General features: G+C 31.7%; 1 protein-coding gene across 2 annotated transcripts in view; it reads right to left on the reverse strand.

Moving 5' to 3' along the window:
• Window positions 1–15,297, reverse strand: part of LOC139523159 (A disintegrin and metalloproteinase with thrombospondin motifs 18-like) — a 68,077-nt gene extending 52,780 nt beyond the window's left edge. For both annotated transcript variants that reach the window (XR_011664568.1, XM_071316964.1), the window contains exon 1: window positions 14,916–15,297. Coding sequence is in view for 1 of the 2 variants with exons in the window: in XM_071316964.1 (XP_071173065.1) it covers window positions 14,916–14,963 (48 nt within the window). In the remaining variant the exon portion in view is untranslated. The remainder of the gene's footprint in view (window positions 1–14,915) is intronic.
• Between the last annotated feature and the right edge of the window lie 1,235 nt (window positions 15,298–16,532).

Below are 16,532 nucleotides of genomic sequence, written 5' to 3' on the forward strand. Positions count from 1 at the left end.
AAAGAACAAAACATTACTGATATTAATAAATCATTTATAAGTAAACCACATTTGATTTATACTCCACGATTATGTATGATGTATTATTTCATTCACCATAATTTATGTTTATGCTACTACAGACGATAAATTTCGTAGTATGATATACAAACCGTAGAGATCAGCAGATAAAACACATTCAGTTACAAAAACTCCAGCAGGTATACAACCGGAAATTGAATGCCCTGACTTTTATTTTCGGTTTCCGACCCGGATTTGTTTTAGTTAAATCGATATATGACTATTGGACAGCGGTAACATACCTTTGCCTTAATTGCTGGACCAGGTTAAATAAATATCGAAAATTAAAAACAAGTCCATGGACTGATCTATTTAGCTGAAATTATGCATGCACAATTGTCACAAATGATAAAAAAAGACATACAAACTTACTCGACATCCTTGACAATTCAAGAAGATAGATACATTTACACATTTAAATGTGTTTAATTCATGATAATAATTGAAATTGTACTCGTTCGACGATAAACATCATTCAATGGAACAACAACATATGTGTTATTACTTACAAAGATATATTAAAACTTATTTGGAAACACACACTGTCGGATTAGTGTCATCACAGGAAACGTTTATATTTACCTATTGAAGCTTCTTGATATTACATCTAGAGAAAAGTAATACAATATTTTTACAATTATAGAAGTCGTCAGCCTTCATCAAGAATAAATCGTCAAAATCTTTAGCATTGTTGCCAGCGACAGAACCTATTGATTGAACTCTGGAATACTACTTTAAAACAGTTGTATGTTTAGATTTTTTGTTTCAATATTCTAATTTGTTAACAGCCTATCTCTGATTTGTGTATTGCTTCATCAAGCGAAACGTTTTATGGACCATAGCGTTTAATTTTCTTCATTTAGCTAGCTATATCTTTTAACCCTTTCCCCATAGCTTTGGATTGCTCTGTCGATACCACTTTTAAAAGAGCAGAACCTAAGAATTATTTTAATAAGGAAACTTCAACAAAAGCATTCATCATAATTTCTATTGCCTATGTCTCACACACTTACTATGCACGGGATCTATACATCGTTAGTTGAAAAGTCAGAATAAAAACCTACTGTAATCTTAAATTAATAGGAATTAGTATAAAAAATTACGAGAAAACTTTTCATTACCATAAGAAACCTATGTACCTAAAACGTTTTTGATTGATATTTTTGTAATGACAAATAAATTATCGGCGATGTCGTTATCCCAATACACAAGTACTTATAAACTAAAATTTATTGTATTTTCATCTTTAGAACGCATTATAAGAATTAAGATTAAGGCAGGTAGTAGATGCACCATACATAACATTTAAAAACCTTCAAATACATTAAGAATCAATATAATAAAAGCATATGAACATTATGTGTGTGGCATAACTGATTTAAACAATAGAAGATCGCAATTAATAACAGCATTAAAGGCCCTACATCCTATAGTCCTGTTGTCAAAATGTTAAGAAGAAGTGAGTAATTCAGCCAATTTGCACTATTTTACTACGCTGCAGACATAACCTTAGATAGTATTGTAGAAAATTCGTTTGATCTGTGCTGTGCACATTAATACCAATAGAACATCAGTTACAGTTCGGTTATATATGATCACTTAGTTAATTTTGTTTCTTTGAAATTTAAAAATGAGAACTATAAATTAAACTTCAATTGTATTTTAATTACCGAACGTCTTGCAAGCGACTTCTTATTTGCAAATAAATTTCTCCATAAAGAGAATAATTGCAATAACTTGTGTCCAGTCAACTATGCAAACTTTAAAAAAAAGTTATTGAAATTTTATTGTTGGTCTTTCAGTGTGACAATCAAAAGTGTATGCATGACACGAAATATTAAGAAATATTACTGCATTCTAGTTAATTTGTTCTATTTTACTCGATATTCTAGAAAGGTTCACATTCAAACCCTTACAACAAAGTAATGAAACAAACGTAAAGGTACATCTTAATAATAACTGATTTGTAAGACACTTTTTGTAAATCCTTATAAATCATAGGCGGATCCAGGGGGGCCCTGGGGGGCCCGGGCCCCCCCTTTCGTGGGAAAAATTTAGTTGATTATATAGGGAATCATTGAAGCATGACTGGAGCGGGCCCCCCCTTAGGTCAGTCAGCCCCCCCCCCCCCCCCCCCCTTAGGAAAAGTTCTGGATCCGCCACTGTAAATATCATCATTTGTTTGATGTATTTGAGCTTTTGATATTGGCATTTGATAAAGGACTTTCCGTTTAGAAGTTACCGTGGAGTTCGGTGATTTTGGTTTAGTTTCCATTTTAGCATAATTTGTAAAGCACCATCGATTGACATACGAAATAAAAAAAATGTTTTCTCATTCCTCTTGGAAGTCATTTGATTCCTTCTGTTTTTAATCGATTTGCTAGATCGACAAACTACTGTTGGCTTCATTTTTTGCAAAGACTTTGCAATTTGGTAGAAAAAATATTTATGTCACATGACTTCCTAGAGCAGTACATAACTATACTAGTATGATGATTCAACAAGAATAAGGTAAAGTACAAAAAGGTCAAAAGACGGTAACAAAATGATTTATATTTTTAACACTACAAGAACTTTATATAAGTGGAAAAACAGGGAACATTTATCTATTGTTCATTGAAAAAAGGTCATTAAAGCTGACAACATTTTAAGCATTTTTTAATCGCTGGTTACCTGGCCTTAAAATAAAATTGTAACCAAACTTCTTATTTAACATCAAACTAGTTGCGCAAATTCTCCATTTAATAGAAAAGTTAGACGAAGAGATGTAACACATATTATCGATCTGTATGGAATATGTTTTGTATATCTAAAACAATAGGATTTATGTATGTTTTGATATTTCAATCGAAGCTAAATGTTGTAGAGTTTTTAAGAATCTAAGATGCTGAGATATAATCAACACAAAATTATTTCAACGCGAAAAAAAAGCCAAATACCGGATCAAGTAAAAGCTAGTTTTCTTAATCAATTATGCATGTTCCAGACTATGATACAATGGAAGTACTTTCAGACTGACACTATGATTCAAAGGAAATCGTTTCCTGTGTTTTGTCATCAACAAACATTTCTCTATATTTCACATATCGTGTATGGGACATTTAAGTTAAAATTTGTAAATTTTTATGGTTTTAAAAAGCCACAATACCGCAACTTTTTGTTGTCAGTTCACGCAGCTATACTACTAAATGTAGGTAGGAAATCGGTCAAACATAGCATTTAAAAACTTGGTCAGTGGCATGCTTTACAGGTGTTAATACTGTGAAATATATTTTTGACATTTAAAACTCTGCTACATACTTCAATATGGCACGTAATTTTTCTAATTATATGGTGTTCTAACACCCTATGCATTTTCCGTATAAGAGTTTTGAAAGACTACGGACGACATCATTATTTGGTTGACCGTTATTGAATATCTTTGTCATAAACATGATAAATTACCTACAGGTATATACCAATAGTCGTAACCACAATACTTGATTACGAGATCACCGAATCACACTTATCACTGAATGTGTACTAACCATGAGCAACACGACGGTAGCTTTATGTGGAGAAGGATCTACATAACCTTCTTGAGCATACAGATAACCCCTGTCGTTAACGGTTTATGTGTTGCTCAGTCTTTAGTTTTCTGTGTATTTTATATAACATCGTAATAGATACCAGGATTCAAATTGTATAGGCCAGAAGCGCATTTCGTCTAAAACAGACTATGAGTTACGCTCGAATAAAGAATGTTAAAAAGACCAATTAAAGTTCAAAGATGCAGAGCAGTGATGACCCCAAATTATTTATCATATTGTAGACTGCTGCTTTTTTCCAGTGTTTTTCTCTTTTGTTGTTATTGAGTACATAACATTTAACTATAGCTATCCGTTATTAATCATTTGAATATTTGAGTTCTCCTTAATGTTAAAATACTTGAGAAACAATATATGAATGTCATTAGAAACAAACAAACACATAACAAAACATAAATGTGTCCATAGTACACGGATGCCCTACTCGCACGATCATTTTCCATGTTCAGTGCACCGTGAAATTGGGGTCAAAACTTTAATTTGAAATTTAGGGAACATCTATAATACTAAAATTACGAGGTCCAATTTGTCAGCCGTCATCGGGTAAAAACGACTAATCAAAGAATTCAACTCTATATATAACTAATATAGGACAATGGTGTAGATTAAAAATTACACCACTCCAGACCCTTTTGTTTTCAGCATAATTAATATTGCCAATAATTAACAAGTTCCGGGTCGAATCCGATACCGATACAAATAGTATATTCAGCTATTATCTTATCTGTACGTTCCGCATTTGACATGCGCACCACCAAACGGTGTATTTAGGATTTTGCTATATACACGGGTCATAATCAAAGGACTGACACTACTAAATTCAATCATTGTCAAATTGTTCCCTATTGTAGTTTTATTCAGCAATCAGCAAGCCTTTCTAAGATAACTAATATAGGACAATGCTGTTGATTAAAAAATACTCTATTCCTGGATAGCCAGGACCTTTTGTTTTCCAAATAATTAATATTTCCAATAACTGATAAGTTCCAGGTCGACGGGTTCAAACAGAAAGATTTGAAAGCAGAGAAAACTTTGTATCTTATAATCGACATGACTTATCAGATGACAATACCAATTACTAAAATAAGGCTTAGGCATAGTTATATACTTTAATTCAGTCACGGACCCGCGATATCACGGGTGTGTACTTGTGTGTACTAAGTTTCAAGTTGATTGAACTTAAAAAACTACCTTGACCAAAATCTTTAACCAAAATCGGGACGAATGGACGGACGAACGGACCCACAGACCAGAAAACATAATGTTTCTCTACTATCGTAGGTGGGGCATAAAAACAAAATACACCAAAGAGTCAAATAATTTCATCGATCATTGTATTGAAAACTAAAGACCGAGCAAAATAAAATCAACCGAAAACTGCGGGTGATATAAGTGTTCTTGTAAGTACAAATGCAGTGATAGGAATCATGCAATGACGTCACAATCGAGAACGGATGGTATATATATCACCCTTTGTTTTAAGGTAAAAAGGCAGTATACAAGACCAGAACGAGCTATATCATGTATTATGATACAGCTCAATAAAGCTTAACTGCATTCTTATACGCACGATATTTATTTATCAACTTAAAATGAAAAAAACTATATACGGCAAGTTTAACTCATTTTGCCCTTTGGAATGATGAAGTAGGTGAATTATTATTCACAATCATAAACGACTTGAAATTCTGTGGACAAAATAATTGTGAAGATTCTAGAATCAATGATATTACACAAAAGAAAAACTCAGCTCTTTTACTTGTTTGATCGATGTTCTTTTCTGAATTTTTTTTTTACAAAAACGTTATAATCATCATGCAGTGCAAAAGACAACGCAAAATGGCAGACACATCAATATTTAGGTCGAACATCTGAACAAACTCTGTGGTATTGCTTTGCACTACAGTAAAAGAAATACTCTTTAATTAAAGTATAACTATAGGGATATCAGCATAGGTCGTTAACGTAATGATAACGAAATTCTCATGTGATGTACATTATTTGTATCAATCTTTATTGTTTATTATGTTGATTGTTCTTTACTTCTAGCCTAGAACTATAATTAACGTCCTTATTGACGACATATAAACGAAGCATTACTAACCAGTTCAAACATCGTATTTACTGAAACGATATGTGTCAATTGCTTCAGTTAAAAATCAAAGTAAGCGATAAAAAGAACATTGTAATAATAATGTTGATTACAAAGTCATAACTGAACCTGTAAATTATTTTTACAGACATTTTCAGTTTTGGACAGATCATCTAAGTTGCAAATCAACCTGAAATGACTTTGTCAGCCAAAAAGGGGTATTACCAATTATCGTTACCGTCATCAACTATTATTCAAACTGAATATGTAACGCAAAGATGCTAGAAGTAACTCACTGAATTAAAAAATTATTGGAAAATAACAGTTATTGCTGGTATATCAAATTAATGCTATCTATGATTAAATCCACTTTCAGTTAGTTAACAAATAAACTCATCATAGAAACCAGGATTGCAATTTGTATTTGCGCAAAATGCGCGTTTCGTCTACAAAATACTGATTAGTGACGCTCGAATAAACAAAAGTTTTAAAAAAGGCCAAATAAAGTACGAAATTGAACAGTATTGATGACGAAATATTCTAAAAGATTTGCCAAATACAGCTAAGGTAATATATTCCTGAGGTAGAAAAGCCTTAGTATTTCAAAATGCCAACTTTTGTAAAGAGTTAATTTATAATCAAGACCATATCAATTATAATACGTGTCAACACAGAAGTGCTGAATATTGGGCTGGTGATACCCTAAGGGAATAAAAACTCCACCAGCAGTGGAATCCAATCTCGGACCTATTTTTCAAGAAATGGAGCCATCAGACGGACTTTTGATGTTGCGACTTAAGGAATTGTTAAAATGATAAACTCATATAGATTTATTTTAACATATGACAACGAAAATATGAAGATATATCTATTCAATCATGAAAATGGCATCATGTAAATCACAAGAAACGATTTGAAATATGTATCAGACAAATTATGTTTCTTACGTGCAAAAAAACAATATACAAATTTATAATCTGCAGTAGGTTAGACTAATATGTGTTGCATGTTACATATTGCAGAGTTAGCAGAGTTAGGAAAACCACCTTGCAGACCCCACACAATCATAAACTGGTATTTGATTGACGTTACATAATCGTTACATAACCTCATCACTCGGGGACTAACACGATATGCTACTTGTCATGAGATTTAATGATCTGTCTGTTCACTCAATTAGGTACCTACAAACAAGATCGTTAACAAGTGCTCTTCTCTTAATCTGTCTAATGGATATGTAAGAAATGAATAAAACAGGTATCAGATTAAAAAAAAATAGAGACAAGATAAGGAAGTTACGATCGTTTAAGCATAGAACATCTGGTAAAACTGAGTGATATAACATTAAAACGTTGAATCGGAATTTTGCTTTACAATCAAATATAACAAATCCAGAGGACTCGTAGACTCATTTCACAAGTAAATTACAGATATTAAAAAAAAACTTAAGTCCAATGGAAGTTCAAAACGAAACGTCAGTTATAAAAAGACAAAGTCAAAAATCCAAACACATCAAACGAATTGAAAATAACTGTCATTTTCCTGACGTGGTTCATGCACTTTCTTATGTAGGATATGAATGTCATAAAATATTATCAATACCCAAATCTTGACCACTGGTAGGATCTTTGAGCACTGCCGGTTGACCAGCAGTTAGAGTAAATTATAGTAGATCACGTACGAGCAGGTCTGGATTTCGCTTCCTCCAAAACTATGAATTTTCAGTAAACCTCTTCTTACTTCATAACGGAATTGTTAGAGAGGGCGAAAAATGCCAGAGGGACAGTCAAACTCATAGATCGAAAATAAAATGACAACGCCATTGCTAAAGCATTATAATACAAAAGACGCAACATAGAAAACTAAAGACTAAGCAACACGAACCTAATCAAAAACTGGGAGTGATCTCAGGTTTTCCGGAAGGGTAAGTGAGCGTTTATCATCTTCGAAAGCCTTCGTATATGTTTGACTAATGAAAGGAAAAAGCAAAATAACAAAAATACCAAACTCTAAGGAAAATTCCAAATGGAAAGTTCCTTATCAAATGGAAAGTCCTTTATCAAATGGAAAGTCCTTTATCAAATGGAAAGTTCCTTATCAAATGGAAAGTCCTTTATCAAATGGAAAGTCCTTTATCAAATGGAAAGTTCCTTATCAAATGGAAAAATCAAAAGGTCAAACACATCTTACGAATGGAAGGCAACTGTTATATTCCTGACTTACAGAAATGAAAAGTAATCCAAGATGAGTGTTTCATAAGTACGGAGTAAGAATGAGGCCAAGTTGTACTAAGAACGAACACGGAATGTAACATATATTGTGTAAGTAGGCCCACAATCCGAAGTATTTTTTATCGTTTGAAAAATATGAAAAATATCGAAGTAAGAAAAAACAATGAAAGGAATACTGTTTAGTCTGAAGCATATTTCTATCAAATGAACTTGAGTTATTTCAAAGGTCAATTTTTAGTGTATTGTTCATGGTTGAAAAATGATTATATATCTTAAAGAAAGATATGCATTCATCAGAAAGTTAAACTGTACGATAAAAAGAAACCAAACATAAATGATCGCCTATAGCTATTAATTAGAAACTATCCATGCATTACAGTTTAACGAAAAGCAGTTCGAGTATTGGTGCCTTTACAATTATTGAACCCTCGTCGATAATTACCAGTGAGTGTCAAACGCGACAGACAATTTACTTAAAATAGACTACTTAAGAAGTATAATCTCGTACTTGACAACACCGATTTAAACAAACGAAAGTACAAAAGTAAATAAAAATGACCTCTTATGATGACCAGTATAAAATGACCTTAATCTATTGTCTGGACATCTGGTGGAAAAGGTATTATAAACCTAATTATATATTCTGAAGATGTTTATCATTATAAAGCTGACCAACTGTAAAACCATTATGGTGTGTATACTCTACAAAGATTTATATTCAACTACCTAACGATACCATGTTGACCACCATAGGACTACAATATAAAAAAGAAGATGTGGTATGATTGCCAATGACACAACTTTCCACAAAAAAACAAAAATGACACATACATTAACATCTATAGGTCACCGTACGGCCTTCAACAATGATCAAACCTATCATCTAACTAATTACTGAGTATAATGATATACTACACATATAACTTTGAAATCTTTCACAGGGATTACAATAGCTGGTTTTATTATAAAGAAGCATCCGATTGTCAACCCAGGCTTATACCGCTACATTCAGCTAAAGGCATAAGATTCGTCTGATGTTAAATAATCTGAAATTTGATATCATTACTTCTGGTCCTATTTATGCTGCATCTTTTCATTAATATATCTTCAACTTGTTGTAACGTGCAATATCAAGACAGTAAAAATACGAAAAAAAGCTGAAAGCAATACATAGTTAGTATCATAGTAATAACAACCAAGCTTCCAAAGTGAAAGTGTTTCAACACGCGAAACTTCTACATAAACCAGCACACGTTTGTTGATTGAGAATGGATCCTTGTTTCATTCAATTAACCTCAATTGTATATGCGTCGTAATAAATATCTAGTATTGACAGAAAAATATATACCCTACAAGCACGCACAAATGAAAAGTAAACGTCAATATCGTGTTGTATTTTACATTAAATTAATAATAACTAAGATATTCTATAATCCGAGAAGTCAATGTGTGGCACAATATCTATTTTAAACAATAGTCAACAGATTTTGATTCAAAAGACTTCATTTTAACAGTTTTTTTCTGATGGGTATTTTTTCTTTGATGATATATTACAAAATTTTTTAGCATATGATATATCTCTATCAAGTTAAATCTATGATAGAGAGCTTGTTACATGCCAAAATATAAAACGCACACAGAAAGATGATAATTTCACTGTACTGTCATGCAACACACGATTGACATCGAATTCATTGTTTAATCGCGTGTAACTACGTATATAATGTAAATAAACATGAATTTAAGTGTAAATTTTATAACATTATTGAAAATCGAGGCTAATATGTTGAAAATATTTAGACTTTTGGATTCACCATTATTTTAGATACATTTAATTAAAATTACTGAAAGATAAAGAGAGGAAGATGCAGAAACTCAAAGAGGAATACCACAGACCAACATACAAATTAACTATGTAATAATAGTGAAGCTGTTTTAGAAATACCTATATAAGTTGGTTGATCAGAACACAAATGTTGTCTTCAAGTTGAATAAAGACTAAAAACCATAACGTATTTTTATCGGTTATATCATGAGAATTGGCTGTCCCATAGATATGATACCATTCACCTATTGTAAAAAGTTATATTTTGAATGCTTTAGCTTTAAGTGCTTTTGATGTTTGAATATAACAGTATATTGATATTTTTATTAATTGTTCCCATGTACATGTAAATATCAGCAGCGGTAGTATGATTGTCTATGAAACAACTCTCACTTGCGCGGAGATCAGATGGCGTAGATGATAGCAACTATAAGTCTGTCACCATATATATATACGACCTTCAACATACAAAGTAGCAAGCTATACGATGTTACAATACATGAAAATATATAAAACAATTCAAACGAAACCCCTAACGGTCTGATCTAGTGAAAAAAACTAATGAAATAATAAATAGGATACCAAAAAAAGCATCAAAAAGAAAACCACTGAATTGTCTTCTTTTTTTTTTAAATTATTTTCGTGATATTTTACTTTTCCCTTTGTAAGCATATAATGTACATTTTGTACACGTTAATCTTGTATATACTTAACACAAACAGTATTGTTTATCAATTCCTACACTTTCACAAAATAGGCTGTGCATGTAATCCATGATAATCCATCACGTTATCGCGTACAACCCAAACAATTGGAATCTTTATACTATGGAGACTTTGAAAATATCTAGATGGCCATGGGTCAAAATGAGACTAATCCAAAACAAAGGCGACATTCATCGCGCTGAATGGCATTAGAACTTAACCAAGATGCAAGGATAATCATGTTTTAATAGGGTAATTTGTCTGTGTATTTCTAAATTTACAACCCCAAGATAGATTCAAACTAAGCGCATCAAAAGCAATCGATTTGGAAAGTCATACTTTAATCCGTCCTGAAAAATTCAAAATGTGATAAAAATATTATTTTCATGTCATTTAGGCAATGAAAATGATGAGCCATTTAACACCTCAATTCCAGTATATGGCATTTCTAGCTTTATAATTTTGGTTTTCATAAAGGTATTATAAAAAAGACTATAAATGAATTTGAAAAAATCTGTATAACATTTATAATGTCAGTGTTAACTGTCACCTATACAGTTTTTCAGACGTGTATAGCTTTTATTTGAAATATTATTCCGGTAATCCTTGTAGTACTTCAAATGATCACGTATTCAATATTCAAACAACAGGAACTTTAATTCTGGACTTTAAAGTGTCTAGATGACCAGTGGTCAATGTTTGGACAAAAATTCAATTAAATTGTACATCGTTCTTACACAGTTATAGATTTCACAGTGATTAAGTTCATTTTATATGCTTTATATAAATGTCAACACTGTAATTGTCTACATGCTCAATCGGTTTGTGATAAGAAACTTCTTGTCAATTTCTAATTACAGCTAGAATATTTCAAGATTTAGGACTTTCTAATTTACACTTCACATTTGTTTAACGTCTGAAAAAACACGATTAGAACTTGTTCTGTATGCAAGAAAATGATACACAATATTTTCAATGGTGTAAACTATATTATTACTTTTATAATTAAACAAAACCAAACTGATATCAAAACGACTGTTATAATTCATTTCACGAACTAATTAGGTTTAAACAGATCATGTAAATGAGCATGTCCCAAACCATGACAATAACCCTTCTCGATGTTGGTCTTTAGTTATATCTGCAACAATTTTGGAATCTACTACAAGGTGGAACATTATTCATAGACATGTTTTAATATTGGCGCCCTCAAATAGAGTGCATGATCAGATAAAGGTTAAAATTGGTTGAACCTATCACGTTACCAAAAACCTCTTCAGTGTTTGTTTTGAAATCATGCTGTCCACTCTATCGGGTGAATGTTTAATACAACAACGCTATAAACAGTAAAGAAATAAATGTATAGAACAAACGATACAGTCAAACGAAAGACATTTTTGTAAAGTATAATTGTTCAAACTATAAATTAGAGAACAATTTATTATTGACGTTTATCCCCAAAAATAACAATGTACTTAAGATTTTTTTATTCATTCAAATATTGCCATGATGTTACGCTTACTGTTCCGATACAAGTAAACACAATTTATTTCCTTTTAATACACATTAAGGGAAAAAAATATGTTAGTGATGACAAAACAGTAGCATCAGAATCCGTAATAAATGTCATGTATAAGTCCTCCCACACTGTTTAAGTGTCAAAGTATGCACCATAAATTCTATATTTAACGCCAAGCGCTCCTAGGTACGACTGATATGTTGTCACTCTTTTAAGATTAAATGCCAAAAACTTTCTTTTCCCCCAATAAAATAATGACAAAACTACAGGTTGTATCACCATGACATAATCTCCATTTAGTTTACATGCTTTACTTAACTTGGTATCTTATCATCCGGATAATCAAGCTTCTGCTGCAAAGGATGCCGGGAAGTCGTGTGTCCCTATCAAATTTACGTGTCAGACCAGATTATATAACGATTACTGAAGATAACAGCTAATTCTGACAGAAGTCAGCTACTATCTGAAAACACATTATTGCACCTTACAGAAACTACGATGTTCACATAGCTACTTTATTGTTCAACAAATATGCATAAAATAGTTCATAACTAATGCATGAATAACAAAGAAGTGAGATGACAATGAAATGTAATGAAATGCAATGAAAATAGCATCCGTCATCCAATATAGCTTCCATCCTACGACAAACTGATATATCGTCCCTTTTATCTATTTAAAGATTATTCCACAAAGGTTGTTTGTGCTTCAGAAGTACCATTTAAGCCACTTCATGGTCTTGGGGAAAGTCACCTTTAAACGTTGACATACAAGTCTTTTTGATTATCATAACTTTAAGAAGTGTTACCAATAGGTGAAACGAAAGAATATGCAGTGAAATGTAAAAATAACAAAAATATGTGAAAAGGAAATGTCAATAAAAAATACAAGACAACTCCTAGTACTAAAAATCAGAAATTGATATACAAACTGATTGATTGAATGTTGGTTGCTTAATCCCTAGTTTCAAATATTAAATTTTTGTTAAGAACGATACAAATTGGACTACAATCAATAATACTCAAACCACAACTTTAATACAAATCATACAGGAATAGAACAAATACAAACGAAAGAGCTGGAACAATTAATTTATCGCAACTGAAATACATTCACGCGTATTACAGGTATCAATTACGAAATCAAACAAATAGTCCTCAGGTCATACATGCAAAGTCGTATGCAATGTGACGGATGATAGTAACGTGTCCAGTGTTTACCTCTGTCCCTTTTTGTTTGCCACTAGGTACAGTTCATTTAATTTCCTATTCGTATTTATTTTACTAGAATAATGTGACACAACATTCTGATTACGTATGCATGAATAAGAAAGAAACAAGCACGAAAATGATTCAACTGTTCTTAAATAATAATAACGAATAATTGTTTTAAAAATGTGATCTGTTCGACCATTTATACAATAACAAAGTAAACTATTAAGGAAATTTAATAAAAGGGAGACTGCACAACATTACTGCATTGTTGTGTTTTTGTATACGGGCTAAATGACAAAACCTAGGTTGGGGAATGAGATATAGAGAGTAAGGCTGCCAGACTATGGTATTGGCCATACATTTCCCTTTGCTAAACTTTACACGGAATCCGTTGGATGTGTACTGCTTGATACATTAAGACTGGCAAAACATCAATTTAAAAAGTTTATAATGGCGTTTCTCGCTTTCTGTAATTGCGATTACTCTTAATTTGGTGCTTTGTGGTTATTGTTATCCGCAGTTGTTTTTGTGTCTTTGATCGATCTTTTGTTAAGCCAATTCCAAGTTATTTTAACAGTTTCTTCCTATGTTGTGCTGTTTCAGCAGTGTCCCAAGTTGGGAAATCAAAACATGTTTGATCCTATCACATTATGTATTTGCCTGTGTCACGTCTATTCAAGCTTGTAGTACAGTGGTTGTCATTGGTTCATGTCATATTTGATTTTCGTAAATTGTTTTGTTATAAATAAGCTGTTAGTGTTTGTGTTTGGATAATTTCACATTATCATTTCGATGCCTTTTATAGCTATGGGTTTTTTTCTCATTGTGGAAGACCATACAGTTGTCTATAATTGCTTACTAACACATCATTTTAACTCTTGTTTATAGTTGTCTTATTGGAAATCATACCACATCTTCTAGTTTTTAAATTATGACTTAATGTCAGTTGTTATAGTCCCATAAGATCTCATAAAGCCCCTTTTTGTTGTCCATTATTTTTATAGAAATAATTTCATGACCTCTTTTTAATAATTCCACTGTCTATGAACATAAAAGCACCTGACATAGTTTGCTATTGAAGAATTATGTATTACTTAATCCCAGAAGCTGCATGCGAACACCTGTTTTTTAAGAGTAAAAATCAGATGAAAATTAATGGCTAATATGTGCTAATTTATTGGAAATATTGCAAAAAAAGATCAAACGGAAATACGGACAATCAAAAGTTTATGCAGTATAACGTAAACTTGAATAAACCGCATTTTATTGAAAGATTTTTAATTGTCAGTAATTTGTAAAATGTGTTCCAAGGTTGTGCTCGTACACATTATACATTTTTGTAATTGCAATGTAATTGGAAATCATACATGAATGAAATGAAACACTAAAATACCAGCCTCCTAAGTACGAATCTGTAATGTAGAACACTTGATAAACATAAGTAACATTATATAATCAACCTAACAGGTGGCTTCCAACGTTTTAACTACAAAGTGTTAGATGTGCTGATATAGTAGAAAAATCTTTACTTACATACAAACATATGTTAACTACGATAGCTTCAATTCTCCAAATTGATAATCGTAAAAATTCACCCTAAATATTATAATAGTATATTTCAAAATTGCAGTTAAAATTTTTAGTAAAATTAATAAAGATTTTTGATAAATTTAGAAGACTTACCTGTAGTTGAAATAATATCAGAGTTGATAATAGTCCGTGAAACCTCATTTTTCAACTCCATAGAAAAGAATTTCCTGAACTTAATTGCTGTTATGCATAAACATAATGCTATTTTTTGCTATAAAGTCACTTTCGTTTGACTATCCTCTAATCATAAAAGATGACTGTTCACTATATCTCTGTACGACCAAGAATTCTCTTTTCTAGGTTTGAAATATACAAAGTAGAAGAAAAGTGTATTGTAATTTCTAACATTTAAAATATATCAATATGCTTAATAAATGTTAAATATTTTTATGAAGCATTTTCGAAAATTTTTGCCCAGCTATAAGTGGAATAGTTTTAAATCTAGAAGTAGTTGGAATATATTTAATATACTCTCATTCATAAATTTTGTAGCAGAATATATACAATTGCTATCGCACATGTCGACCAATCAAAATTGGAAGTTTTGTGGTCTACTGAACACAGACAAATTTATGTGTAAAAGGGGTAGTGCGACTATAACTAGTGTACTGTATTAAAGTACTATCTTGAACAGGTATACTACCTAGATCCTATTATCTTAACAAACCTATACCTCATAATATGAACTTTAAACACCGAATACATTTAATCTGTTTTTACTAATTTTATCATTTCTCGGTTTATGATTCGTATTCAATTTGTTTACATTTTGCCATTGCGTAGAGATATAATATAATGCCACAGTTTGTTTTGAGGTTTAGGTTTATAGAGGAAGAGTTAGATTTATAACTGTTAAAACATAGCAGGCCTATAATGTGTTACGTCAGACCAGCGTTTCGTCTATATTTGACAAATCAGTCGTGCTCGAAACAAAACAGACCAGTCGGCAAACTCGATAACGAAGCTGAAAAAAACATTGGGAATAAAATTAGTGCCATATTTTAATTAACTAATAATGCCCTGGAAAAGAAAGTCTTAGTGCTTAAATTTATCTGATTTTACAGAAAAAGACAAATCAATAATGTGCAGTGGGGATCCAGAAAGGGGGGTTCAACCAGCCCTTTTTGTGGACGATCAATGCATTTGAATGGGGACATATGATTAGACACCCTTTTATCCGGGTTTGAGAACCCCCCTTTTAAAATGGCTAGATCCTCCCCTGATATTTCATTTTAGCACTTACTACTGGACTATGATATGATATAAAAATCAAATTGTATAAACAATTACGTATGCATAAAGCAAAATTGGTCAGAAATAAAAACTAAAGTATACAAGAACAACCGTCACCACATCATTCTTAGATAAAAAAGAAATTACGAGTTCGTGTCAATCTTTCAGTTAGCACATGCTAAGCTTACTTAACGAAAACAAGACTAAACACAATTACATATTCAAACAATAAGGACTACATGGTACCTAATTTGATAAAGAATGAAAAAAAAAACATAACAAAGAAAATTTAAAATTATCAAACTTCAGCCATCCACAACGTTCAAAAAAAATAAAATTAGTTTAAGGCAAACACATTCAATCCTTGACAAACGTTAAATGTAAAAAAGAAGATGTGGTATTATTGCCAATGAGACAACTATCCACAAAAGACCAAAATAAAAGTACATTTGGAAATGACACAAACAGTCCATTGAT

The sequence above is a fragment of the Mytilus edulis genome, chromosome 5, assembly GCF_963676685.1.
Source record: "Mytilus edulis chromosome 5, xbMytEdul2.2, whole genome shotgun sequence".
Classification (NCBI taxonomy): domain Eukaryota; kingdom Metazoa; phylum Mollusca; class Bivalvia; order Mytilida; family Mytilidae; genus Mytilus; species Mytilus edulis.